At 49.0% G+C, this 27,015-nt stretch overlaps 1 protein-coding gene across 2 annotated transcripts in view; it reads left to right on the top strand.

The window, feature by feature from the left end:
* Window positions 1-27,015, top strand: part of PSME4 (proteasome activator subunit 4) — a 1,714,764-nt gene that overhangs the window by 537,101 nt on the left and 1,150,648 nt on the right. For both annotated transcript variants that reach the window (XM_085612595.1, XM_085612594.1), the window contains one exon: window positions 16,560-16,691. In XM_085612595.1, coding sequence (XP_085468721.1) covers window positions 16,560-16,691 — 132 coding nt within the window. The remainder of the gene's footprint in view (window positions 1-16,559; window positions 16,692-27,015) is intronic.

The following is a 27,015-nucleotide window of genomic DNA, read 5'->3' as shown; positions in this document are numbered from 1 at the left end:
AGGTGAGGAATCCACAGGCAGATACTATATCCACCAGAAAAAGCTTTACCAAAGATAAGTAACTTGTTCTTCTGCCACCCTAGCACTGCAGTCGGTGAACACTGCGTGCCTCTTGGGGCAAAACTCTCAAATGATCTGGGACTCGGTTGAGTAAGTGCTGCCTATGGTCTCAGAGTCAGAGCTATACTCTCTCAAGCAATTGCTGACAGGAGAGGTGCATCCACGTTTGCCACACATTGTAAGGTGAACACAACAGACTCGCCGGACAGAACAATTTTTCGGCAGTGGCCCTTAGGAGGCATGCCTGGTTGAAAACCACTAGCTTTTCAGGGGTTATCCAGGCCTCGCTCACGGACAAGCCCTTTGACGGCTGCTGTTTGTTTGAAGAGAAGGTGGACTCAGCCTTGGAGTGCTTTAAGGACAGCAGGGCCATGGCCAGTGTAGGAGAGCAGGATCTGCTTCTTATAGTTACCCCCACTTTTTGCTGATGTTTCACTGTTTTCGACTTAGATTGACTGGGATCCTGCTATTCAGGACACCAGTCTAGCTGTTTTCTCTTCTAAATTGATTGGATTCTGGGGTACCCTTATAAGTCCCTAGTATATGGTATACCATGTACCCAGGGCAAAGGTAACCCAGAGGCCTCCCAGGGGCTGCAGCATGTAATGTGCCACTCCTGAGAGACCATTCAAAATGACACCAGAGGTCTGCTACACAAGTCTGTGTAAGGTGGTGCATGCACCCCTTACTTAGATAAAGGTTCACTATATCGATTCTATATCACTGCACATATAAACCTATCAGTCACCCCTATGGCAGGCCTTATCAATCCTGAAGGCAGGGTGCTGGGTTTTAGATGAGTTGGTGCCCCTGCATGAGCAGAGCCCCTCTGCAGCCTTCGGAACCTCTATTCCGGGTTTGTTTGTGATGCAGCCTACCATATACTCATAAGTGCATTATACCTCGCGGTAAATGCTAACTTTAAAACGGCTGCATAGAAACATGTCGTGTTTGGTGTCAAAAACCTTGGAATCATACCTCCCCGCCAGTAACTGGCGGGGGAGGTATGATTCCACCCTCCTAAAGGGACATATGCGACACACCCTGTACCAGCTATCTCGACCTGGGCATCACAAAATGGATGCTGCTAGCCACAGTCACGAGTCTGCCCTCCTGCTGCTGAGCCAAGCTCGAGCAGGGGAAGGCTTGACAATAGGCTTCATGTCACAGGGAGGTGTAACCGCCTCCCATACAGGCTTTAGTGTATTGGGGCTGGGTGGGTGCCCTCTGAGAGTGCTTTGATGTCTGCACTGTGGGCACATTTGGTGTCCCTGTGCATAGTCCAGCTCAAACCGGTTGCAGTAGCCATTTGCTCCTGCTCTTGTGCAAAACTGGACAAAGGACATGGGTGTAGCCACCCCTCTGTCCTGACCCTCCCATAGGTGGGTCCCCAGAGTTTGTCCCACCCCTTCCTTGGGTAAAAAGTAGGAACCCCTGACTACAGGACTTTAGATTTTACCTGGACTAAACTCTGCTTCAGAAACCAAGTACTTTGATGATCTGCAGGAAGATGGATGACTGAAGAATCTCCCTTAGAGTAAAGGAGTTACTCCCCTGCTAGGCAGGCACCTAAACGCATCTGACTGGTTTGCATCTCCCGAACTCCTGAGGACTCCGAATATTTCTGAAACACAGGAGGTGGGTTACCGAGGTTGATCTGCGGTCTCAGCAATTCTGAGGCCCGTAACCCTTGTGGGGTCCGCGGAACCCGAACCCCTGTGCACCGTGTACTTTTGCAGCAGCAAATGCTTTTTGGCGATCTCTGAGGCTGTGCTTTGGGCTACTTGTAGTCCTGACCCCGAGCAGCATTTTCACCGATGATATCCGGCCTACACTCCACGAGTGTTCCGTGGGCTGGTATTTCGTGATTCAGCTTGAGGTCCCTTTGCGATCCCTGGTCTGTTGGCCTGTGGGTCCCTGTGAAGGTAACTTTGACTTTCCGTGGGCTTTCCTGGTTGCTCCAGGCGTGCCCTGACTCTCCGTAGCTTGGAGAGTCCCCAAGACCTTGCTGTTCCTCACTGAAGCATCTTTCCTCTGCCTGCGTGGGTTGCAGTTGCCAAGGCTTGTTGGTGTTCAATGCGGACACTGACCCCCCAGCACTCGACATCCTTAATGGGACAGCTCACCTCCGGACTTTGGTCATCGTCGACGTCTCCTGGTTCCTGTGGCTGCAGAGTCAAGCTTCACCTTTTCTCACCTGAAACACCCGACATTGGTGGGCATTCGTCTATCGTGCCCCTGGTCACTGTGAAGTGACTCAGACTCTGTCCCCTCTGCTTTCATGTTCACACCGGACACTCTTCATCTTCACGGCAGCAGCACTTTTCCGCATCACGCCATTGAAAACGACGAAGGTTCCCGACATCACTTGACCCCTATACACCCAGCTCCTCTGGGATAGGTAACACGGGTATCTCGGTACTCTCAAGGGTGCTTGCCTTAGAACCTTCTATGTTTAACAGGGTTTGCTTAAAGTCCTCTCCGAAGTGTCTTTAATCTTTAAAATTCCAACCGTGGCTTTCTCTTAGGATTGTACGGAGCTCGTGCCTGTATTCACACACTGCACCCGTCCTCCGTGGGTCCCCTGTGTCACTACTTTGGGTGGTTCCTTGGGGTCCCAGCAATTCTATGTGCTCTAGGCACTGTGTCTAGTCAAGTCGTGGATGTTATACCACTTTCTTAGTATATGGTTTGGTCTCCCCCTGGAGCCCACTGTGTATTGTGCTATTTACTGTCGTTCTAGTGATTCCATATTGTGTGCTTTGTTCTCTAATCTCATAAAGAGATTAGTAGAGAGTGTTTAGTAATAAATACATATATTTTATATATTCCTTGTGTGGTTCTCCTTTCATTTGGTCATTCAGGAGGTTCTAATCTGGTAAAACAAGCTGCTTTACATTCCTTCGAGACTAAGCCTGAAGGCTGCCCTCCATAGCTACCACTAGAATAGGTTTCAATAAAGGTTGTCTTTAACCTAATCATCAATAAGGGTTGTTTGGACTGGTACAAGGTGCCCACTTTAATTAGTGGTCAGTATATACCAGGCCAACTTCTCACAGCCAGGTCCTCTGCTCCTCGCCAACCCCAGTCTGCCTTCTGCCCCTTTCATGGCCACGGAAGAGGCTTCCAACCGTGCCTCTGCCCTCCCTGCAACCAATGTCAGCAGGTTGCCCAATGTTTTTGTGTCTTAGGACGCGGTTCACACAGTCCATGTGGGACCGGTAGCCAGAGGTCGGGCCAGTCCATCCCCCTGCCCACTCATGGCAGATGCTGCCTCCAAGCCCCTTTAGTTTACTCTCCAACCATCATGGGCATCCAGTGGTGGGGGGCAGGGTCTGCCATCACCTGCACCACTGGAGGTCAATAACATCCAACTGTTGGGTTTTACAGATCATCCAAAAGGGTTACTACCCCTCCACCCATGCCACCCACTTATGACAGGCTGACGGAGGATCACCTCTCCTTACCTTGTCTGCAAGTATCAGCTCTCTTGGCCAAAGTAGCCAAAGAGAGGGTGTTTGCATCAGAAATTGGACATGGTTGCTATTCCCGTTACTTCCTGGTGCCCAAGAAGGACAGAGGCCATCATGCTATCCTAGACCAGCGCCTTCATCAACAGCTTCCTGAAAAAGAATAAATTCAAAATGCTTGAACAAGTTCTGTCTGCCCTGGATCTGGGAGAATGGAAGGTAGCATTGGGCTTACAGAACTCATATTTCCACATCCCCGTCCTGCATGCCAATCAGACGTTACCTGCAGTTTCCGGTGGACCAAGAGCACTTTCATTTTGCAATGCTCCTTGCATTACCAGCGCCTCCTTGGCTGTTCACCAAGGTGATGGCGATGGTTGCAGCTTATCTGTGGAGTTCAGGGGTTCGAGTCTTCCCTCAACCTCAACGATTGGCTGTTGAAGACAGGCTTGCTACAGTCAGTCGTCTCCCACCTCCAGACTACGGCGAACCTTCTGCACTCGCTGAGGTTCGTGATCAACGTGCCAAAGTCACACCTGACACTCTCTCAGGCTCACCCTTTTATCTGAGCTGTTGTGAACACAGTGCAGTTTTGGGCCTATCCTCCTAAGTGGTGAGTTCAGGATTTTCAGGCTATGGTACTGATCTGTCAGCCTCTATTCTGGAATTTGGTGAGACTGATTATGAGGCTGCTGGATCTCATGGCCTCCTGCATAGGATGCTTACCTGTTCGCATATGTGAACTCTGTAGCGGGACCTGAAGTTCTAGTGGGCACAGCATTTGGGAAATCTCTGCAGCATGGTCCAGGTCTCGAAGGGAACTGTAGAAGACCGGCAGTGGTGGCTAACGAACCGTGATTGGGTCAGTGGTAGACCCCTCTTCCTTCCCCAACCAGCGCTGACTGTAGTGACAGATGCGTCACTCCTGTGATGGAGCGGCCACCTGGGAGAGGTAGAGATCAGAGAACTCTTGTCTCCTGTGGAATCCGGTTGCAAATCAACCTGTTAAAGCTTCAGCCGATTTAGTTTGGCATTAAAAACCTTACTTTCTTTCTTTTCAGTAAGGCTGATAAAGGTGCTCACATACAACCCCACTGCCATGTGGTACTGCAACAAACAGGGTGGGATAGGGTCTTGGACCCTTTGTCAAGAGGCGCTGCTCCTCTGGATGTGGCTGGAATATCAGGGCATATTCCTAGTGGTTCAATACCTGGTGTGCTCTGTGAATGTCAGAGCAGACAAACTCCGCTGTTGATGCCTAGCGTGTCACAAATGGTATCTCCATCCAGACGTGGCAGATGTCCTCTTTCAAGAGTTGGAAGAGCCTTGGTTAGATCTATTTGCCACCGCCAAGCAGGCACAGTGTCAGCTGTTTTGCACCCTGGGGTTTCCAGGGCAGCTCTCACTCGGAACAGCGTTTTGTCTCCAGTGAAGCTCCGGCCTCCTGCACTCCTTTCTGTCAATACCACTCCTGCCCAGAGTTATCAAAGAGATCAGAAAAAACAGGCCCAAGTTATTCTTGTGGCTCAGGATTGGGCATGGAGATTCTGTTATTCTGAGCATCGGTCCTCCAATCAGGCTGCCTCTTTGGGAGGATCTTATGTTGCAGCAACAGGGCAGGCATCTGCACCCGGACCTGAAAACGCTTCGCCTTCTTGTGTGGAGATTCAGCGGCAACAGTTGACAGCTTTCGACCTTCCACCTGAAGTCTGCAATGTTAGTTTGGCAGCCAGGCAATCCTCCACCAAGACGGTATACACCCGCTGTTGGAGCAAGTTTGTGGCATGATGTACAAATAAACATGTTGATCCTATATCTGCACCCTTTTCCAGGGTCTTCAGTTTATTCTTTCCTTAGCCTAGCAGGGCTCTGCTTTGGGCATATTAAAAGGTTATCTTTCTGCCATTTAGACATTTCTGTGGCTGTCAGACAAGACATCCCTTTTCAAATTGCCTACTGTAAATAGGTTCCTGAAAGGTCTTCAGCACATGTTCCCACCAACTCCTTTTATAATGCCCCAGTGGGACATTCTCGTTTTTACATTCTTGATGTGTGCTTCCTTTGAGCCTCTCCACTACTGCCCACTCAGACTACTCACCATGGAAACGGCCGTCTTAGTAGCATTAACATCTGCCAGGAGGGTCAGAGAGTTACAGGCACTGTCAGCAAATCCTCCATACCTTACCTTCTACCTAGACAAGCTGGGGTTCCAGACTCGAGCATCCTTTTTAGTGAATGTGATAACTCCTTTCCACGTCGGCTAGTCCATCACTCTGCCTACCTTTTACGCTCCGCCTCATCCATTTAAAAAAGAGGAGACACTTCACCTGCTGGCCCTAAAAAGAAAGTTGTCGTTCTCTACCTTGATCGTAGTTGTGAGTTCCGGGTGGACAATCAACTCTTCGTGGGGTTTGACAGAGCCAAGCAAGAGAAGGTGGTGCAGAATTGGACCATCTCTCGATGAATAGTTTTTTTCATCAAATTCTTCTACTCGTTGGACAAAGAGCAACCTCTTGATGGTTCACTTTACCAGAGCCAAAGCACCACTTTGTTAGCTTGCGGAGTTCCTGTCCTGGTTGTCTGTCAGGCAGCAACGTGGGCTTCCTGCACTCGTTGACGAAACACTACTACCTGGAAAGTCATGTTGGCATGATGGCCACTTTGCCCTTTTACTCCTACAGGACTATTTAGTCTAATCCATGTTGCAGCTCCAGCTCTGGGTAGGTATTGCCTCGGTATCTATTTTAAGATAAGGAATCTGTGGTTAAATGCCTGTATCAGAAGAACAAGTTATGTTCGGTAACCCCTCAGCTGGTAGAGATACTATCTTGCAGAAGATTCCTTGTCGACTTTCCCATCCTCCCCACTCTGTGAACAGAATACAGTGTTACGGTCTACCCTCTTTCAAGGGCCATAGCTTTGCACACCGGTTGTCAGTTCTTCATGACTGCGCTTCTGACTTGGTAAGTCGTGAAAAGAAATTGACGTCCGCACGCTAGGGTTTCACCTATATAGGCACCTATCAGATAATTTCCAATGCAGATGATGCCATACAGACCCAAATGACATCACCTACCGATGTGCAGGGGTACCGTTCATTAAAATGTTCTGGATCTAGTCCTACGCCTTGGGAATATTCGAAAGTAAGGAATGTGCGGCTAGTTAGAGTCTCTATCAGATAAGGTGTTACCGAAGGTAAGTAACTTGTTCTTTAGTGCTAATAGACCTGATTAACTCACCCTTTCAGCCCATACCCAAAGCAACACTTTAAAAAATTGCCTGTTTAGTGGCAAGCCATCCCTTTTCAAATCGCCTACTGTAAATCGGTTCCTGAAAGGTTTACAGAATAAGTTCCCACCAACTCCTTTTATTATGCCCCATTGGGACTTGGGACATTCTCATTCTTACATTCTTGATGTGTGCTCCCTTTGAGCCTCTCCACTACTTCCCACTCAGACTACTCACCGTGAAAACGGCCTTCTTAGTGGCAAAAACACTCAGTCACTGTTAAATACACACAGTGCACTGTGACACTCGAGTCAACACTGGGTGTTCACAGACACAAATGGGTTCTGCACACTGTAAATGCTCACCAGCAGTGGTTGCCTTGCTGCCACCTTGCTTAGCCATTGTCAAGTTATCATGTTAGACAAGGATACAAAGTTATTGGGATTACATTTGTGGTTTGGTGCTCGAAAGGAAGTCCTGTAGTTGAAGGAGATGCTCCTCTTACTTGTCTCAGGGGTGTGCTGGTTTGTCTCAATACTGGGCCGCCAAACAGTATCCTCCACACACCCAGATGAGCCGCTTGAGTAGAGTACTCATGGTTGAGCAGAGCGTCAACGGGGGAGCAGATTGCTCTTGTCACTGTGTGACTTTGAGTGCCGATGTTGATGCGACTTCTGTACACGGTATGATAGCCTCCTTGAGAGGGTCGAAGCGGAGCACACCAGTCCTCATAGGACTGTTGTAAAATGTTAATGTATTTTACTGGATATCAGGACCAATTCAGCAATGGACCTTTGGTCTGGAATGTAACAACTAGTCACTTTAAGTCATGAAAGTAACTGCATCGTAGGTATATTGTATTTGTTAGTACAGTGTGGTATCAAACTATTATTTTGAAAGAAATGGATCTTGGCCACACTGCAAAAACACCTGTCTCCGCAAGATGCTTTCTGAATTCTGTAATGTGGCTATATCTGACCCCAGTCAATCTCATGTTAAGACCAACCTTCTGTATTTGAGGTCTAAATACCCATCATTGTTCATACCTATGAAGTGTACATTAGTCTTTGCTATGAATGTATTCAGTGATTGTCCATTTCAAAACCGTATCAGTATAGTGTCTTTTTGTTATGTGACACTAATTTAGCAGTCAGTTAGCCAGTCCTAATGGTGCTTGGTGTTCGGTTATCCTCACTTTGACTTTGCATGAGGTCAGCTCCTTGTAGCGAAGGCAGCGTATCACACATTTAACAGCTGCAGTGTTATATTATGAATGTGACAGTTGTCTCCACAGATATTTCTGATGGATAATTCTGCCTGCAGATTCCTCGTCTGCTGAATAATCTCGTGTGTCAAACTGGATCCAGAAACATTCAAAGCTCTTAAGATGCTCGTAGTGGATGCTGGCATCATATTGTGACTGGAAGTGATGTTGAATTATGTTACCAAAGCCAAACAGCACCCATACCGGAGTAATGACTTCAGTTCCATTTTTTTCTGTGCCTTTGATCCAGAGCATGCTTTCTCTTGAGAGATTTGAGATTTCTCACAGAACAAAAATATTGTAATGCAGTAATAGGTATCCTCTGAAGCTTTCTGGCTTCAAGCCATGTAAGCATTGTAAGGGACAGATGCCCATCATGAACCTCTAGTCCATTTGCCTTTGACGCTTGGGTTCGGACCATGATTTCAGGTCCTGTGACGTCTGTCTCTGCATGCATCCCAAGGCCATCAGGGAGTGGGAAGCTAAGTTGCTCATGGCCTGGTCCCACAATGACAGGCGTAGCAGGCCTCATTCAAGTCTGCGTTTTAGATCACTGACCTCACATTACTCAAGCAAAAGGAGAAAAGATAAAAAACACAAGTCACCTGATGCCCTCCAGCTCAACTTAGCCATAGTTGGTTGTCCTGGAGCCAGCTGAGTCTCCTCTGAGTTGCCCTCGCTAGTGCCTATAAATGACTTGGCTATGCAGCCATCTGGATCCTCTCTGGCACCCCTGCTGTCTCCACGTCGTTCGGCGTTGGACACAGAGCCGTCTGCACTGGATCCACCCTTTGTGGAGCCTTGTTCTCAGAACAGGTCGAAGAGGGAAGCTTATACCTCCTAGAAGAAGAGTAGTACAGAGAACGGATCCATTAAATATTCAGTTCCGAATCTCTAAACCTCTAGGATTTTGTAAATGATGCAGGAGAAGAGCAGCTACACAATTTGGCAGGCTTATGCTGAACCAGCGAGGTGGACACATCTCCTGAAATGGAAATTCCTCCTTGACCCCTACACCAGAGTTTGTCCTTTCATTCAGTGGTCAAGAAAGCAGCTGAACTATTAGGAGGACACTAGTAGAAACGTTTTGTGATTATTTAGGGGTTAGTTTGTATGTACAAGTTGGTTTTCTTTCTTTTGTATGTTAGGATTTTGTGTAGGTACAAATTATGTGTATATTTGTATTGTTGTTTCCTTCCTGATTATATGCCCTACTCTATGTAGAATGTAAAAATGTGCTGATAAAATCCTTCCAGATTGATAAACTAGAGACAGAGTAACTAAGTGTGCTCTATCTAAAAATAATTTGTATATTTATTCCTTTATACCACCTTTTGTTTATACAAGAAAGCAGCTGAAGCATTAGACTCTGGGCATTAAAACCAGGGTCCTCACTGAGGTCCCTTTTCTGTCTACTCTAGCCTCAGAACCCATATTGTCCTTTAATGAGGCCTTGGTGTAGCCAGACAAGGTACCATTGAAAAACGCCCTTTCCGCACTGGAGGTCAACAGATTGGTGGCAAGGTGCTACCGCTGCGTACCAGGGGATCCACCCTTCCTCTCTGCACACCCATTTCATGAAAGCTTAATTATTCACTCTACCTGCTCTTCAGGGCAAGTGGCAGGTACCTTCCATTCAGTCCCTTAAGGAAGGGAGTCTAAACTGCTGGAAGCGTGGGTGTAAAAGTTATTTTCAGCAGGTAGTATGGAGCTAAAATCACTAAATGTCACCTGTCTGTCTTCTAGCACTGTGCATTCATGCATTATGGGACATGGCCCATCTGATTGCTCCTCATGTCCTGGGGGACTTGAGATCGCATTTTCAGGAAGTCATCTGGGATGGGCAGAACGCCTCAAGACATATGATCAAAATGTTCATTAAACACTGCTGATTCTGTGGCACTTGCTATGCGGACCTCTCTCTCTGCGTCTTCAGACTTCAGGTTTCCCTTCCGATGTGCAAACCAGCCTGATGGGCTTCCCCTTCAATGAAACATATCTTTTCGTGGACAGGGCTGATGTCTCCTTTGAGAACTTTAAGACTAGCAAAGCCACAGCTCAGTCCTTGGGCTTCCAAGAGTTCCTTCATTGCCGGGACTGCTTCCAGTTTTTCCACCTTTTGGGATTCTCCAGAGGGTTCTCTTTTCACCAGCATCAGGCCCGCCAGCCTCAGGCTCAGCAACTCCAGAATCCCAGAGTTAAACAATATAGGGGTATAGCCAGAGGTAAAGGCTGTGGATCCCTCTGACAAGCCTTCTATTTCTTCCCGGAGGTTCTGAAAATACAGCAAAAACAAATATGCACTTTTTTCTTAACCACTAAAAAGTAGTGGCAGATTCAACAAATTTGACACTTAAAAACATTTTCAAGAAAAACTTGGATAAGCATCAATGCCGTTACTTTTGGTTACTTTAGGTGAGCAACTCTAGCAGGGAGCTAGTCATTGGGACCAGCAAGGTCTTCCGAAACAGTTACCTCAAAGAAATAAGCAGTCTCCAGTTAGATCCAGGCACTTTTATCCCATTTCCATAGACTCTTGGAGTGGTCCTGATGCAGTGGATATAGGATGCTGAAGATGCGCAAGCATGCTGTGGATGGGATGCGGTCGGGGGGCTTTTCCTGAAGCTACTGCTCTGTCCACAGGCATGGTGAGGTGATCCTAGCCTTGGGTCAATGTTCCTCGAAGTCCTCTTGGTCCTGGAGTAGGTCCAGTTGGCACTGGCCTATCAGATGCCCGGTATCGTGGTCACAGTGGAATCTTTCCTTGGATGGTAACTTGCCTTCTGGATGACCAAGCTGCACTCAACAACTATCCTGGTCCAGCAGTCTTGGGGCAGCTTTGAGCGTCAGAGCCTGCCACTGGTGCTGAGCGGTGGCGAGGAGAGGCGACTAGAAGATTTGGGCTACCGACTCACCTCAGCAGGCTTCTTCAGCTGTTGTGGCCCTGTGCTGCAAACAGGAGGTCAGCCAACTAACCGTTGGATTCTCTTGCTTTGGCTGGACTTGGGAAATGATTTCCCCATGAGCAGGACACAGCAGGCACAGTCCCTTCCCCTTTGCTAGCCACCATATTCAGCAGGTTAAGTCTTCATCATTGCAGCCTCTCTTTGCCGGGGACGTAGTGCAGGAGGGCAGTCCTCCTTTCGTCCTCTTCTCCAGTCCGTCAGGATCTGAGTTCAGGGTCCCAGGGGGTGCCCTTTTCATTACCAGCAAATGCCCACAGGGTAGACGCAGTCAGTAGCCAATGGGCTACTAGGTCCCTTCCCTCCTGAGAACCACTTATGCGAAGTGTGGCATCTGGCTGTCCCAGAATTCTCCATTCTACCCTCCTTCAAGATGGCAGAATCTCTCTCTCAGCATGTAGGGCTCCCTAGCTCAAACCAGAGTTGTGGCTACCATCATCTAGGCAGCCAAGCATCCCTCAACCTCCCATTGGGATAAGTTTGTGGCCTGGTGCATCTTTCAACAGATTGACCCACTCCATTTCAAACTATCCAAAGTTTAGTTGTTTGTGCTATCCTTAACCCAGCAAGGACTTGCTTTGGGCAATGTTAAAGGATACTTGTTGGCTCTTTTTTCCTTTTTACAGTTGCCAGACCAGCCTTCATTGTTCAAATCTCCTGTTATGCGGTTCCTCAAAAGGTTACAACATGTGTCCTCCATTTGATATATCACCAGGGGGGGCTTCAATTTGGTCCTCACATTCCTCATGTGTATGTTTTTGAGCCTCTCCACAGTTGTTCTGTTAGACTCCTTACCCTCAAGATTGTCTTACTTGTTGCTATATCATTCAGCGAGCTACAAGCTCTTTCTGTTAATCTGCCTTATATCATGCACTATCCAAAGATGCTAGTCCTCCATATACGAGCTTCCATCCTTCAGAGGGTGGTGATGCCGTTTTATGTTTGTCAGCTCCTTACCTTTGCCATATTATTTTCTCCTCCTCAGCCCTCTAAGGATGAAGGAAGGCTTCATCGGTTGGATCCGAAAAGGGACCTAAGTTTCTATATCGATAATTTCAGATACCACCGGGTGGATGATCAGCTCTGTATCTGGTTCACTAGAGGTGAAGAAAGGCAAAGCTGTGCAGAAAAGGATTTTCTTGTGTTGGAATGTGCTCTGCATGAAGATATGCTATGCACTGGTCAAAAAGCAGCCTCCTGAAGACTTAAGGCCTCATTCTACCAGAGCCAAAGCTGCTACTATTGCTTTGGCCCATCGAGTGCCTGTCTAGACATTTGTCAATCCACTACTTGGGCATTGCTCCATACGTTCACGAGGGTCTATTGTCTAGACAGCCTGGTCTTCTGACAAGGACATTTTGCCTGCTCGGTCCTTCAGTACTTTCTGGTTTGATCCAGTTCACTGACCTGCCACCTAGGAGGTATTGCTTGGGTAACTATTGAAAAAAGTGAGGAATCTGCAGTAAGAAGTCTCAGTCAGAAGAATAAGTTACCTTCAGGAATGCTCTTTCTGGTAGTGACCCTTTCTTACTGCAAATTGATCACCGACCCTCCCATCTCTTCTTTCTATGGACTGGTCTCTTCCCTTGAAAAGATTCTAATATAGGAATCTGCACGGTGGTCACGACCAATCTGTTTGGCTACACGTCTGGGGATGTGAAAGTGTCTCTAAGGCAACTGATGTCAACGCAAATGGGTGGTGCCTATATGGACCTTGTCATGTCATCCGGGGGAAACAATGTTGACATGAAGCAGCTGGCGCCACCTATCGGTGCTCAGGCATACTCCTAAAAAAACAAAGTCAGGATCTGCCTGGCGCGTGAGAAAGTATTCTAAAAGAATCTGTGGTTAAATAGTCTCTACCAGAATGACTGTTACCAAATGAAAGTGAGTTATTCATCTTTATTACTCTTGCATGTGATAAAAATATAATCTATATTTTGTTTTCAAAGAGTTGTGGTATTGGAAAACTAATTGTTGCCACTGAAGATATTTTGGTTTTCAAAGTGAATAGGATAATGGCATGCTAAGTGTGGTGCATAGGTGCTGCTCATTGAAGGACAATCCCCTTTATTTAATGGTAAAGGTATTGAAAGAAGTTACTAGTGAGGGCAGTTTCTGCAAAAGCTGTTACAAGTGTGATAGGAGTCTGATGTTGGTAATCAGAGTTTCTAATGATGTTCTCAGCAACCCTCAAAGAGTGACCGTCTGGAGGAGGATATTCTATAGGGATTCCACATCCAGGGTCAAACGATTCTCTGTGTTCAGATCATAGCTGAGGTATTTTATCCTACTTAGGACATCCTTTGTGTCTTAGAGAGAGGAAGGCATCTTCTTGACCTTGAATAAAAAGAATGACATCACAAAACTGGGAAAAGGCTCTAGAATAGAACCTATTTCTGAGACAGTGGGCCTCCAGGAGGTGGTATGTTATCCTTATGTATTTTTGGTTAGATTTTAAAATAGGAATCCTGAGGTTCTAAGCTGACAAAACCTCCCCTTCTTCGTTATATAGCCACCTAGCCAATATTCCTTCCCTACCAAAGTTCTCAATTTCAGATTTAATTTTTTAGATAGGATCCTTCATGCTTAATGTAATTGGAAGGATCATTGGTTAGTTTTGTGTAGTGTTTGTCATCCATTTGATATTCAATTCTGTAGACTTCTTCCTTTAGATAGAAAATTGTGCCTCGCTTATCTGCTGGTTTTATCACAACAACTGGATTTTTTTAAGGGAGTTGAACTCGATTCCCTATGCCTGTGGTCTCTCAAAGTCACTAAAAATAGTTCTCTCAAATGCATGTACCTCAGATGGAATGGTATTGGAGTGGTGGGGGAAAGGAGAAGTGTGGTTATTTTTTTGTTTTGTTTACACCACACTAAGTTTGTCCAGCAAGAAAACTTTTCGAAATGACTTCTTCATGGCCGTACCTCAAAGGGATCGTGCTCTTCAGTAGTTATGACGCTTAGGCCCTTTGCTTTGTAGAACTCTGATTTCCATCACTTTCCATTGCTTAAGGTTTCAGCATGATTATCACACAAACTCAGTTCTCTTGTTGGGCTCTCTTCCTGCTCCAGCTCAATATTGGTGCATTTGTTTCCCATTGGCCTTTGTATGTTTCCTGATTTCTCTTCACTGGGATCCCTCCCCCATCTACCTACCACAGTGAGGAGGACCCCAATAATAAAGTATGCCTATTCAATCGGTGAGGGCCATGCCCTTTTTCGGGAATACCCCAATAGGGAACCGTGATTACATAACATGCAGCCTCTTTCTTTGTAAGAGAACCCAGTACCTTGTTTAAGCCAGTGTTCTGGGACCCTTTTTTTGTGGATTATCATGCTTGGCAGGCTGTACCAGGGACACTGTTAGTCACATACTTCTCACAGCCCCTCTGATTCTAAGCACTACTACAAACTGCAAGTAGATTAAAAGCTCAATAATTGGAAATATTGACTACCACTTCGATAATTGCAAGAATAGATTTATTCTTTACAACTCTGCCAGTTGCTGAAACCTGGTAAGCGGGCAATCTTTAGCACTGCACATCTTTTTTGATCACACATACTTTATTGCACAACACGATTTTCCCATTTTCCCCCAAAAAACTGAAAGTTGCTACTTTTTGTCTATTTTTGTCTGTTCCCTTTATGGGGAATTCACAAGCCTGGAGTACTTTTAAAATATCCAAATTGTGGGGGGACTAAAGGGTGCAAATGTGGCATGGATATCTTTTTAGGAAAGAAAGGCATAAGTGTGATCTGCTTCAAATCTCAAAAAACAGGTCAGCCCTGGGGAGGGGGCTAAGGCATAGCACTTAATGGGTCAAGTCTCAAAATTACAATGTAGCTCTCGGTGTGGTGTATTTCTCTTGTCTTTTTCTTTTGTGCCGGCTGCCTCTCATTGCTCTCCTTCTTCAATCTGTTGTCCTTTGCACAGTTGTGACTCCATGAAAAATACAAACTCTTTATTTTAAATATAAGGAGCCTACTATTCGTCAGAAAGGCTGTTGGAGTATATTGAAAGATATAGTGCTTACTAACTTATGTCAGCATGTCAGTTTGGACAAATGTGCATTGTAGTGCTAAGGACAAAAATTACATTTGGCTATTTACGTTGATTTTGAGTACCCAGGGATGTTATTCCTAACTAATCATTCACTTTTTCATAATTGTTGGTAGACTTTCTTTATGCCGCTTAGTTCCCAGTTTGTAGTATGTCAAAGCACTCCCAATTATGGCAGATAAAGCACCTGAAACACTATGGGGCTAATTAGGATGTTGGTCGGAGGATTTCCGACTGACATCCTTGGTTTAAAGTCCGACCCCCTAATTACAATTTAGGCGGTCAGAGTTTAAACTGTCTGGGCATTCTGGCTGGCGTCTGACGGGTTCAAGGAGTCTGTCGGCCAGTCGGAAACCGCCACATATTCCCTTACGTACTGCGTTTCTGCTGTAAGGATTATGATGTTGATTTTGGACAGGCTTTCCATGTCAGACCCCCTAAGTCGCTTTCCGACAGGCTTTCTATGTCGTAAGCCTGTCGGAAAGCGACTTAGGGGGCCCCTACTAGGGCCCTATCCCTCAGCAGCCTCCAGTTGGGGGCCTATGGGGGCACCTATGGTGCTCCCCTGCAAATCCCAGCACCATGTGCCATGCCATGCCATGCCATGCAGGGATTTACAGGCACTCCCATTTCTCTATGGGAGCTTGTGCTGCTGCCAATATCCGACTGCTGCACAAACTCCCATAGGGAAATGATATTTTGCGACCGCACCATGTGCAGTCTAATTTTAATAGGGTGTTTGGAACCGGCGACCTACAATTGGTTGGTTCCCACAATGAAACGGTGTCTTGCGGACTCAAGTCTGCCTGACATCTTAATTAGGACATATGTGGTAAAATGTGGAATAATCTACAGGTTGTCTACTGAACTATCCGTGTACTGTGTGAGAATGCTGCTAAAGTTAAGTGAATGTAAAAGAATAGTTATGTATTTGTTGTTTAATATTTTGTTGAGTTTATTATTTAGTCCTATATTTTTGTGTTAAAATTAGAAAGTTTCTGTAAACTATTACATCTGATTATCCTTTAAGCACACTGCTGGTTTTTGAAGGCCCTAGGTGACAAAACAAAGTTTTTATGCAGCTAAACATCAAGGTGCTTTCTGTGAAACATGATTAATGTTTGAATTGATTATAGAGATAATTTGATCTGTGTTTTAGTCATTCAAAAAGTCTGAATGAAACACACCATTATACAGAGTCGTTTGGTGAATTTGATCATAAACAGGAAATATTCACAATCATAGAAGTGCAATGTCCTCAGCGTGCTCAAGGCTATACCGGATATGGTGCTTTGTGTTCCTTTTTTTCCAGTTAAGAGCACTGCTTATACGGTGTAGAAACAATGTATTCAGTAATTGTTTGTTTGGTTTTTAATTTTTTTTTGTATTGTTACATGCTAACAACATTGCTGATTACAAATAATACTTGTAGTTCTTAGATCATACATTGTGCAAGATCAGAGTAATTGTTGAACTTGAAATTTTAACATATATAATTTTCCCTATAGGTTAGAAACAAAGCCCAGCAAGTATTCTTCACAGCTCTAAGAACCTACAATTTCTGTTGCCGAGATATCATTCCTCTGGTTCTAGAATTCTTGAGGCCAGATAATCACCGCGTCACTCAACAACAATTTAAAGTATGAAATTAAAATCTTTTTTTCTCTACTTATGTAATTTCTATATTATTGCTAATGTTCTTATTGTTATTATGATGATGATGTGTGACCTTGAGATGGCTTCAGCCCTTGCTAGCCTCATGTAATTGCAAAAAGGAATACATAATACTATTACGAATAGAAAGGGGCTTTAACTCGGCGCTCTGTAGACTTTTATTTTGTTCAGATGTCAATCATTTTTCGGATCTGCCCACATTTGGCATACAGCTTGTGGAACAGTGGATCAACCCACTTCATTCACTGTTTTTTGCAGATTTTTATGTTGTGTGAATGTGGCCCAACGGCATTAGCATGATTTGTAAGACAGACATGGATACAATAAAGAGCAACAGTCACAAGGGATAAATGGATAAGCAAAGGAGTAATATTGAATTATTTATGATATTAGTCAATTGATCTCCGAGAGGGAAGGAGATTAAGTGATTATGGCCTTAACTAAAGTGTATTTAAAATAGATGAGGCTTTTAAAGCTTAGCCAAAGGATTTTGAGTGCCTTTGGGAAGGAGGTTGACAAGGGATGGTATGAGAGAACTTAAAACTCTAGTTGGAATTTCTGGGAAGGCCTGTTTCATAAAACTAAATATGAATGTGTCCGGCTTCTGGAAAGGAACTTCATGTTCCTCTATCTATGTTTTTTGGGTTAGGGACAAATGGGCATTTGATATTCTGGAGGGTATTACCCAAGTCCATTTTGAAGAGGATGAGCTCTGGGACTATAGACTTTAAGTCTTGGTCTCAAATTAATTGCCGGATGCTCCAAATACGTTTCGGTGGTATATGCTCTTGGTCATGGTAGCAATTTGCCTCTGAAGGTCAAGTCAGTCATCGGAGATCATATGCAGGTATTTTGGTGTTCTCTAGAATGGTTGGTTTGCAGTGGGATGGGGGAAATTATGGATTTTGGTCAGGGTATTGGAAAGTATGAGTATATCTTTTGGGGAAGAAATCTCCAGATACAGTGAAGTCTTATCCACATCCTGTTGATAAAGAATCCCACAGTTACTGACAATATCTCCAAGTAGTTCGAGGTATAGATTGGACAGAGTTGGGGATGGGATTGAGCCCTGTTGGGACCCCTTGTTGTGGGCCGCCTTTGCTAGAAAAAAGGCTTCCGATTTTAACTACTTGATAACAGTTTGATAGATAGGAGGAAAAACAATCTAGGACTTGCACTTCAATGCCCTTCCATTCTTTTAGGATGTTAATCATAAATGCGTGACTGACAGGGGCGCTAGGTGGCGCGCTTTCAAGATGGTCGCCAGAGCGTGAGGCTCCTGCCACCCGGTGCCACCATCCTGGGTATTCTCCTGTTCGCAGTGCGAGGCGACATTGCTGGCGCCGCCAGCCACGGCATATAAGCTTCCCGCGGCCCCACGGAGAAATTCGGGGCCGGAGACAGCCCGCTGCCCCAGGTATGACCCGGTGAGTCTGGAGCCGGTGGGGAGAGCGGAGCGAGCAGTGAGCCGCGGCCGCGGGGGGCACTACAGCCCGCGGCTTACCACGAGGCGACTGGGCCGCACAGGGCGCGACCCTCGCAAGGGAGGCGGGACGGCGGCTGGCTTCTGTGGTACGGAGGCCGACATCAGTGGAGGCGAGGAGAGGCAGAGCCGGTGGCCAGCTGATGCAGTTGTGGTCCGCGTTGCTGGATAGGTGACGTGGTATATGCGGTGCCGGCGCTGAGGTGGCCGCTGTCTGCAGGTGGTGCCACGGACTACGCGTCGGCGAGGAGCCACTGTGAGGCGAGTCTGCAGCGACATCCCCGGGGAGCAGCACGATACCTTGGTTTGAGATTGGGGCCCCCCTGAGAGACCTGGCCGACTGCCTACCGGAGCTACCTGGGTGAGTCGTGTGGGCCCGGCCCTCGGTACACTAGCGGGTCGAAGGGCGCAGCGGGGAGGCCTGGGAAGTGAGACTGCCCTAACGCTGGCGGATGCGAACTTGAGGCCCAGGACTTGTGAGCTTTGTAGCTGATGGCCCGGTAAACGGACACAGACAGTGAGACGGGCGGCTGGGAGAGAGAGGGGAGCTGTCTTGACCCTGCAGTGAGGAGAGCGCCTGGAGCTGGCGAGTGCATCTGAGGTACCGACAAATGGTGGTCGGGCTCCCGTCTCCGTATACTTGGCGCGTACCGGAGGAGGTGTGAGAACCGAGAATTTGACGGCGGGAGCTGGCAGTGGCGGATCTCCTTGCATGAGGGGGCATCCCAGCTGGTGGCGATAAAGAGGTGGGGCCGGACATAGCCGAGACTGAGGTGCCACTCGGACTGTGCTGCGGTCACTGCCAAGCGGGTGGCGGCGGAGGGGTGGCCCAACTTGCTAGTGGCCCAGGAGCGGTGAATGCCGGTAGCGGAGGAGGAATATCGTTGGACCTGGTTCACATTGTGAGAACAGTACGAGGCGGTCTTGGTGGCCTCCGGAACCTGGAGGTATCGGCCAGAGGACTTCTAACAGACGGTGGCCGAGGTCGCTCTCGAGAGGATTCTTGGCCCCCCCCCTCCCTTCCTCTCCCCCGCACCAGCGGAGGAAAAGTGGTGTTTATTCTTTTATACCCCGGCGAGATAGGAGCGGGGGCCGGGACTGCCTGACAGGTGCCGGGGTGGCCAGCGAATTCCGTCAGTACAACAGTTGGTCATGGGCCGGCTGCGGAATAAACCGAATGAGGACTGGTCGCAGGCGGAGGGACTGAGCTCTGCGCCGGGACGACCTGACGGAGGCGTGGAGCCTCCGGCGATAGCACTTGAGGCAAAAAGGGACACGGTACTGGCGGCTGTGGAACGGTTGGGCACTGCATTGGAGCAGACTAGGGCTTCCCTGGAGTCCCGAATCGATAAAGTTACAGTGGACACCCTCCTTCATGCGGACCATCGCAAGCTGGCGGACTCCGTTACCCAACAGCGCCAAGTGCTCCAAGACGTCCAACCTGTGGTGCGCAATCACACCATAGCCTTACAGGACCTGATCGACCATGTCCATTCCCTGGAGGATCGGGCCGAGGACGCGGAAGGCCGCTCTCGGCGCCACAATGTTCGCGTGGTGGGCCTCCCGGAAGGCGAGGAGGGACGGAGTCCAGAACAGTTTGTTGAGGGGTGGCTGCGGGACCTTCTCCCCCCGGGGGTCCTCTCTCCGCAGTTTGTGGTGGAGCGGGCGCACAGGGTCCCGACGCGGAGGCCTAGGCCCGGGGCTCGGCCGCGACCCTTCCTATTCAGACTCCTCAACTACCGAGACAGGGATGTGGTGCTTCCTGAGGCCAGGAAGCTGGACACCATCACGGTGGGCAGTGGTCAAGTGATGTTTTTCCCGGACTACACGGCGACAGTCCAGAAGTGGAGGAGCAACTATCTGGCAGTGAAACGCCAGCTGCGCGAGCTGAAGATCCCATATTCACTGCTGTTCCCGTCGCGCCTCAGGGTGGTCACGAAGGAGGGGACCTGATTCTTCGACGCCCCGTCAGATGTCTGGGACTGGCTGGAGGTAACGGGGCTGTACAGAGGTCTGAGGCTCCCAGATCCGGGAGCTGGCGGACAACAGGAGAGGAGGCGGCGGAGGGAGGCCCGCAGGGATGTGGGGTTGGGTCCTGCTGTGGCACCCAGTCCGGAGAGGATGCGGCTGGAGCGTCAGGGAGCCCTGGAGGCGGTAGCAACTCTGGGGTCTACGAGCAGCCAGGGGAAACCGGCAGTCCGCGAGCATAGCGAGCCTGAGACTAGTAGATCGTCTTCTTCATCCACCATGCTCTCAGACGATCAAGTACTGCCATTGGTGACACCCCAGACTGCTGACCACATTGTGTGAGCCCAGTGCGTTGAGGTGGTGGCGCATGCCGGCATGCGGGGTGACATGAGCTAGACTGTGTGCCATGGTGACTGTTGGTTTGCTTATTTCCCTGTATGAAGCGGTGCAGTACCGCGTGCTGGCACACACTAGCCCGTTGGGTCGCCTTGGGCGCATGGTGTGGCGGGAAGTTCTGCTCAGAGGAGGTTCACACGTTATGCAAGGTCAGCGGCAGGCGGAGTAGGTAGGCACAGTTAGACCACTAGCACATGCTCAGCACCATCCGCATCATAGAAGGCACATATGGCGAATGCAGGGGTAACGCAGTGAAACAGCAGTTTGCGTTAGCTACAGCCGCACCGCGCACCCGTTAGCCATTACCTGGCTTAGTTTTCATCCATAAGCGTTTGGCTTGCAGTTTGGACGAATGCCCATTTGGGGATTTGCCCTGGTAGTTACACAGTTATTGATTTTCATTACGTGTACTCAGCAGTACCCAAAAGTTCTTTTGTTGGGTTTTTCGTTGCAACATACCGGCATGACATTTAGAACCTCTGTCTCCTTTCCGGCCGATCCGATCCCGGCCCCGTGGCCCATGCAAGCCTTAATTGCTCTGGATGACGGCTACTGACATAATTACATGGAACATACGGGGTATGCGCACGCCAGCACGTCGTTATTCTATTTTTGCTTATCTGCAGCGGCATAAGGCAGCCATAGCCCTCCTTCAAGAGACTCATATGACACAGCCTGAGCTCGACCGGCTGCGTACTCGTTGGAGGGGCCAACTCTTTGGGACCACATACTCCGCACATGCCCGCGGCACACTGATCTGGGTGAGGGCGGGCACACCGTTTATGTGCACGGATGTAGTAGCTGATCCAGCAGGGCGATGCACCTTGGCCCGTGGGTGGCTTAATGGCCAGCACATACTACTAGGCTCTTTGTACGCCCCAAATGTTGAGCAGTCGTCGTTTTTGGATCACCTGTCCGCCATGCTGGCACCATATGCGGGCCTTCCCTGGCTACTGGGTGGGGACTTCAACTCTGTCCTTGATACACGCCTAGATATGTCCTTCCCGCCCCTCCGCAACACGCAGGTGGTCTCGAATGCGCGGAGCCTTACCGACTGGCTGTCGCGCTGGGCATTGTCTGATATGTGGCGCAACCTGCATCCCGACGACCGTATCTACTCGTACTATTCGGTGGTACATGACCTTCACGTCCGCCTCAACAGGGTGGTGGGCTACCACTCTCTGATCTCTCTATTGGACCAGGCAGAATATCTGGGTCGGACCCACTCTGATCACAACCCCCTTAGACTGCGTCTCCGATGGGACCCCTGCCAGCCCCCCGTCCCTACGTGGCGACTCCAGTCGACCGCTTTGGAGGTTGCGGAATTTCGTGCTTCCCTAGGCACAGCGCTCGAGCAGTTCTTTGAACTGAATGAGGGGACGACGAGCAGCGAACTGACAAAGTGGGACGCCCACAAGTCCACCATTAGGGGACATTGTCTGGGCGTGTCGTGGAACATTCGTAGGCGGCTTGCACTGTCGCTCGCTGGCCTGGAATCTCGCCTCCTCTCGTGCGAGCGCCATGGCGAGGGCGGGGGTCGGGACTCGGTCCAACTGGCGCGGCTTCGGGCACGCCATGCTGAGCTACTAGAGTGCTTGCGATGTCACAATTATGCGGCTCATTCGGCCTGGGTTCATGCCACGTCCGACAGGGCGGTTGCTGGCCTGGCTGCTCAGACAGGAAGCTGCACATGCCCCGATAGACACTATTCGTGGGCCCGACGGGGTGCTTGTGTACACGCAGTGGGCGATACATCAGGTACTGACGGCGCATTACGCGGCCCTGTACTGTTCGGCGGGGCGCCGACAGGCGCAGGACCTGGATCGGTTTCTGGAGGCTGCCCGTCTACCCACGGTCCCAGATGAGCACCAGGAGTCGCTCGAGTGCCCCCTCACCATGGAGGAGATTGGAGACGCGGTGGCCTCTCTGGCCTCTGGGAAGGCGCCAGGGCGGACGGACCGCCGGCGGAGTACTATAAGGCCTACCGGGAGTCACTAGTGCCCAAGCTACATGCTCTCTATCTTGCGGCCCTTGAAGAGCGCACCCTGCCCGCTTCCATGCGAGAGGCCTATTTGGTATCTCTGCTCAAACCTGGGCGGGACCCCACCAATCTAGGATCCTACCGCCCCCTTGCCCTGCTTAATGCGGACTATAAAATCTTGGCCAAGGTGTTGGCAGAGCGGCTGGCTCCAACGGTGTTGGTGTTGGTGCACGGAGACCAAAACGGTTTCGTACCTAAGCGTAGCACCTCTCTTAATTTGCGGCGGTTTTACCGGGTGGCCGCTGACAGTGTGCAGCACTGGCCTAGGGCGGGCTGTCTGGTCCTAGATCTTGAAAAGGCCTTCGACTGCCTGGAGTAGGGGTACCTGGTGGCGACGCTGTCACACTACAGGTTGGGCCTCGGCTTTGTCCAGATGGTGGCACTCCTCTACTTGAATCCCATGGTGAGGGTGAGAACCGGGCCATACATCTCCGACGCCATCCCGATTGGTCGTGGTACCAGGCAGGGGTGCCCGCTCTCGCCCCTCCTGTTTGCACTAGCAATAGAGCCTCTAGCTGCCACGCTCCACAGGGTACTGACTGATGGCATTCCCCTGGGTGATGCGAAGCATCAGGTATCGCCTTATGCGGACGACATTTTGGTCTTTGTCAGAGATGTGGCATGCATTCCGATTTGAGCTGGAGCGCACCCTGTCTCCGTGCGAATGCCGCTAAATCTTGCCTCTACGCGTTCCGAGCCGGGTCCAAACTGGAATGGCATGGTGAGCAAAAAAACGATGGATTCTGATGGCTACATCTGCCAGTGGATTCCTCACCTTGTGAATATTCCCTGCTCCAGCGTTCCACTGAACTTTTTTCCCCAGCTCTCTACGCCGACGTGGACGTCATAATGCTTCGGCTCCGAAGGTGTATGCCATAGGACCCACGGGACCAGATGCTGAGCCAAGGAAAGAGCAAACTGAAGCACATCAGAAAGATGGTTGATCAGGAAGAAATAGAAAAGCCGATAAGGCCTTACAAACAGGTTTCCACCTACTGAAACGCTTCCCCCAACGCCCCCTGCATCGGAAACTGGAGACTGCGAGGTTGGAAATCTGTTACGACCGACCTTTGGGTTTTAAACCTCGTGGAGAATGGGTACGCCCTTCCCTTTTGGGAGTTTCCTCCCCCTTACCCTCCTTGCCAGGGTTACTGCTCAGAAGACCATCTGCTTCTTCTGCAGAAGGAGGTTCTAGCTTTGCTTCAAAAAGGTGCGATAGAAGTGGTTCCGGAGCAGGAAAAGGGTCAGGGATGCTACTCCCAGTATTTCCTGATTCCCAAGAAGGACGGCAGATTGCGTCCGATCCTGGACCTCAGAGTCTTGAATTTTTACATGAAACAGGAGAAATTCAAGATGCTGACCCTTGCACAGGTTCTTTAAGCGTTGCAGCAAGGAGACTGGATGGGGCGTACTTCCACGTCCCAATCCTGAAGTTGCACAGGAAGTATCTCCGTTTTACGGTTGGGTCGCAACACTACCAGTTTGCGGTCCTCCAGTTTGGTCTTACTACCGCACTTCGAGTCTTCACGAAGGTGATGGCAGTGGTGGCTGCTCATCTCAGGAGGTCGGGGGTTCCAGTGTTTCCCTACCTGGACGACTGTCAGAGTCCCCAGAGATGGTGCAACATCATCTGCAGGTAACATCTCAACTGTTGTTCGACTTGGGTTTTTCGATCAATGTGCCCAAATCTCACCTGGTGCCCTCTCAACTCAACCTGTTCATAAGGGCGGTACTGGACACTACTCAAAGAATTCTCGACATTCAGGAGATGATCCCTTTATTCCACAATGGAGCGGTTGTTCCAGTTCTGAAGGTCCTTCGTCTGCTCGGTCTGTATGCTTCCTGCATTCTGTTGGTCAACCATGCACGCTGGCACATGAGGGCGCTCCAGTGATGTCTCCACAGGCAGTGATATCAGCACAACGGAGATCTCAGGGAGTCGATCAAGATCTCCAGAGAAGCTGCGGCGGATCTGTCCTGGTGGAGCGTGGGGGGCAATCTGTCTCAAGGAAAGCCCTTCCATCTGCCTCCATCGGTGGCCACAGTGAAAACGGATGCCTCTACCCTAGGGTGGGGTGCTCATCTGGGGGGATCTGGAGATCAAGGGTCTTTGGTCTCCAGAGGAAAGGTTGCTTCACATCAACCTTCTGGAATTGCGGGCGATGCGTTTGGTGCTCAAGGCCTTCCTCCCTTCCCTTCGCGGTCAGTCGGTTCAAGTCCTGACGGACAACACTACCGCAATGTGGTATGTCAACAAGCAGGGAGGAGTAGCGTCGTACCGTCTCTGCAGAGAAGCGTTGCGACTCTGGTCCTGGGCTCAGGATCATCGGATTTGCTTGATGGCAAATCATCTGGCCGGGGTGCTGAACGTACGTGTGGACAGTCTCAGTCGACAATTCTCCACCGACCACGAGTGGAGGCTTCATCCAGAGGTAGTTCGACATGTCTTCCGGACGTGGGGGACTCCTCGGATGGACCTGTTCGCCACACGAGAGAACGCGCACTGCCCGTCATTGTGCAGTCTCCAGTTTCCGATGCAGGGGACGTTGGGGGACGCGTTTCAGTTGAGTTGGGGATCACAACTCCTTTATGTGTTTCCTCCCATACTTTTGATTCCTCGGGTTCTGAGGAAGATCCGCCGAGACCGGGCCCAAGTTATTTTGGTCGCCCCAGATTGCCCAAGAAGGGTGTGGTATACAGATCTTCTCCACCTCTCCTCGTGCCCTCCGCTCCGGCTCCCTCTGAGGGCAGACCTCCTCTCGCAGTCGGAGGGGCAGGTTCTACACCCCCACCTCCAGAGCTTACACCTTCATGCCTGGAGATTGAACGGGGCAACCTGAGTTCCTTCTCTCTCCCGCCTGATGTGGTGGATGTTATTTTATCGGCCACGCGACACTCCATTTACTCATATAGGTGGTCTAAGTTTGTTAAATGGTGTGGAGAGAGATCCATTGACCCTTTAAAAGCCCATCTTTCTGATTTGCTTCAGTTTGCTCTTTCCTTGGCTCAGCAGGGCTGTGCTGTGGCCACGGTTAAGGGCTATCTATCGGCCTTATCGGCTTTTCTATGTTTTCCTGATCAACCGTCATTATTTAAATCTCCTATTGTACTAAGGTTTATCAAAGGCCTTACAAACAGGTTTACACCTACTCCTTTTGTAATGCCACAGTGGGACCTTAATCTTGTCTTAACTTTTCTTATGGGGTCTCCGTTTGAGCCTCTTCATAGTTGTCCTTTAAGACGGTCTTTCTTGTAGCCATAACCTCGGCAAGGAGGGTGAGTGAGCTTCAAGCTCTTAGTTCTAAACCCCCGTTTTTAACATTACATGCTGAAAGGATGGTACTCAGGACCAGGGCTGCTTTCCTACCTAAAGTAGTTACTCCGTTTCATTTGGGGCAGCTTCATCGTCTGGACCCAAAAAGAGCTGTGAGCTTTTACTTGGACAGAACGAAAGACTTTCGTTTGGATGATCGGCTTTTCGTGGGATATGTTGGACATTCTAAAGGAAAAGCTGTGCACAAGCGCACTTTATCGAGATGGATCATCCTTGCCATCAAGATCTGCTATGCCCTGGCTGGCAAGGTTCCTCCTGAGGGTATTAGAGCTCATTCAACTAGAGCTAAGGCTTCTACCTCTGCTTTGGCCAGGGGTGTTCCTGTGGCAGACATTTGTAAAGCCACGACTTGGGCCTCCCTGCATACTTTCGCAAAGCACTATTGCTTAGACTCTGAGATGAGGAGGGAGGGCCACTTTGCGCGCTCTGTCTTGCAAGACTTTTTGGTATAGGAAGGTGGACACCCTCCTCCGGGAGTGGGACTCTTGTGGGAATATATTCACAAGGTGAGGAATCCACTGGCAGATGTATCCATCAGAAGAACAAGTTACTTACCTTCGGTAACGCTTTTTCTGGTGGATACAGTATCTGCCTGTGGATTTGTTTGACATGTTGTTTTATCTGGTACACTTTTAGGAAATGCTTTTGTTCTTTAGCTTTCCTTTTTTATATATATACTATGTATATTTGTTCGAATGTTGTATACTGTGTATACTTTGAATCTGTTGTCGGTCCACCTGTTCGCCTCGGAGACACGGAAAAAATGGGTGGAACTGACGTCATCACACCGACTTGGCTCTCTTATGGCTCCGGTGACGTCATACGGAGTCGCGAGCGGAGCCGAAGCATTATGACGTCCACGTCGGCGTAGAGAGCTGGGGAAAAAAGTTCAGTGGAATGCTGGCGCAGGGGATATTCACAAGGTGAGGAATCCACAGGCAGATACTGTATCCACCAGAAAAAGCGTTACCTAAGGTAAGTAACTTGTTCTTTAGGCCCAGATCTTTGTACTGGGGTGAATGTATGACATTGTTCTGCATTCTGTCAATTGTTCTTTTTGCATGTATA

Source organism: Triturus cristatus, chromosome 6 (assembly GCF_964204655.1).
Source record: "Triturus cristatus chromosome 6, aTriCri1.1, whole genome shotgun sequence".
NCBI classification, from domain to species: domain Eukaryota; kingdom Metazoa; phylum Chordata; class Amphibia; order Caudata; family Salamandridae; genus Triturus; species Triturus cristatus.
This window is presented reverse-complemented; position numbering and strand designations above follow the sequence as displayed.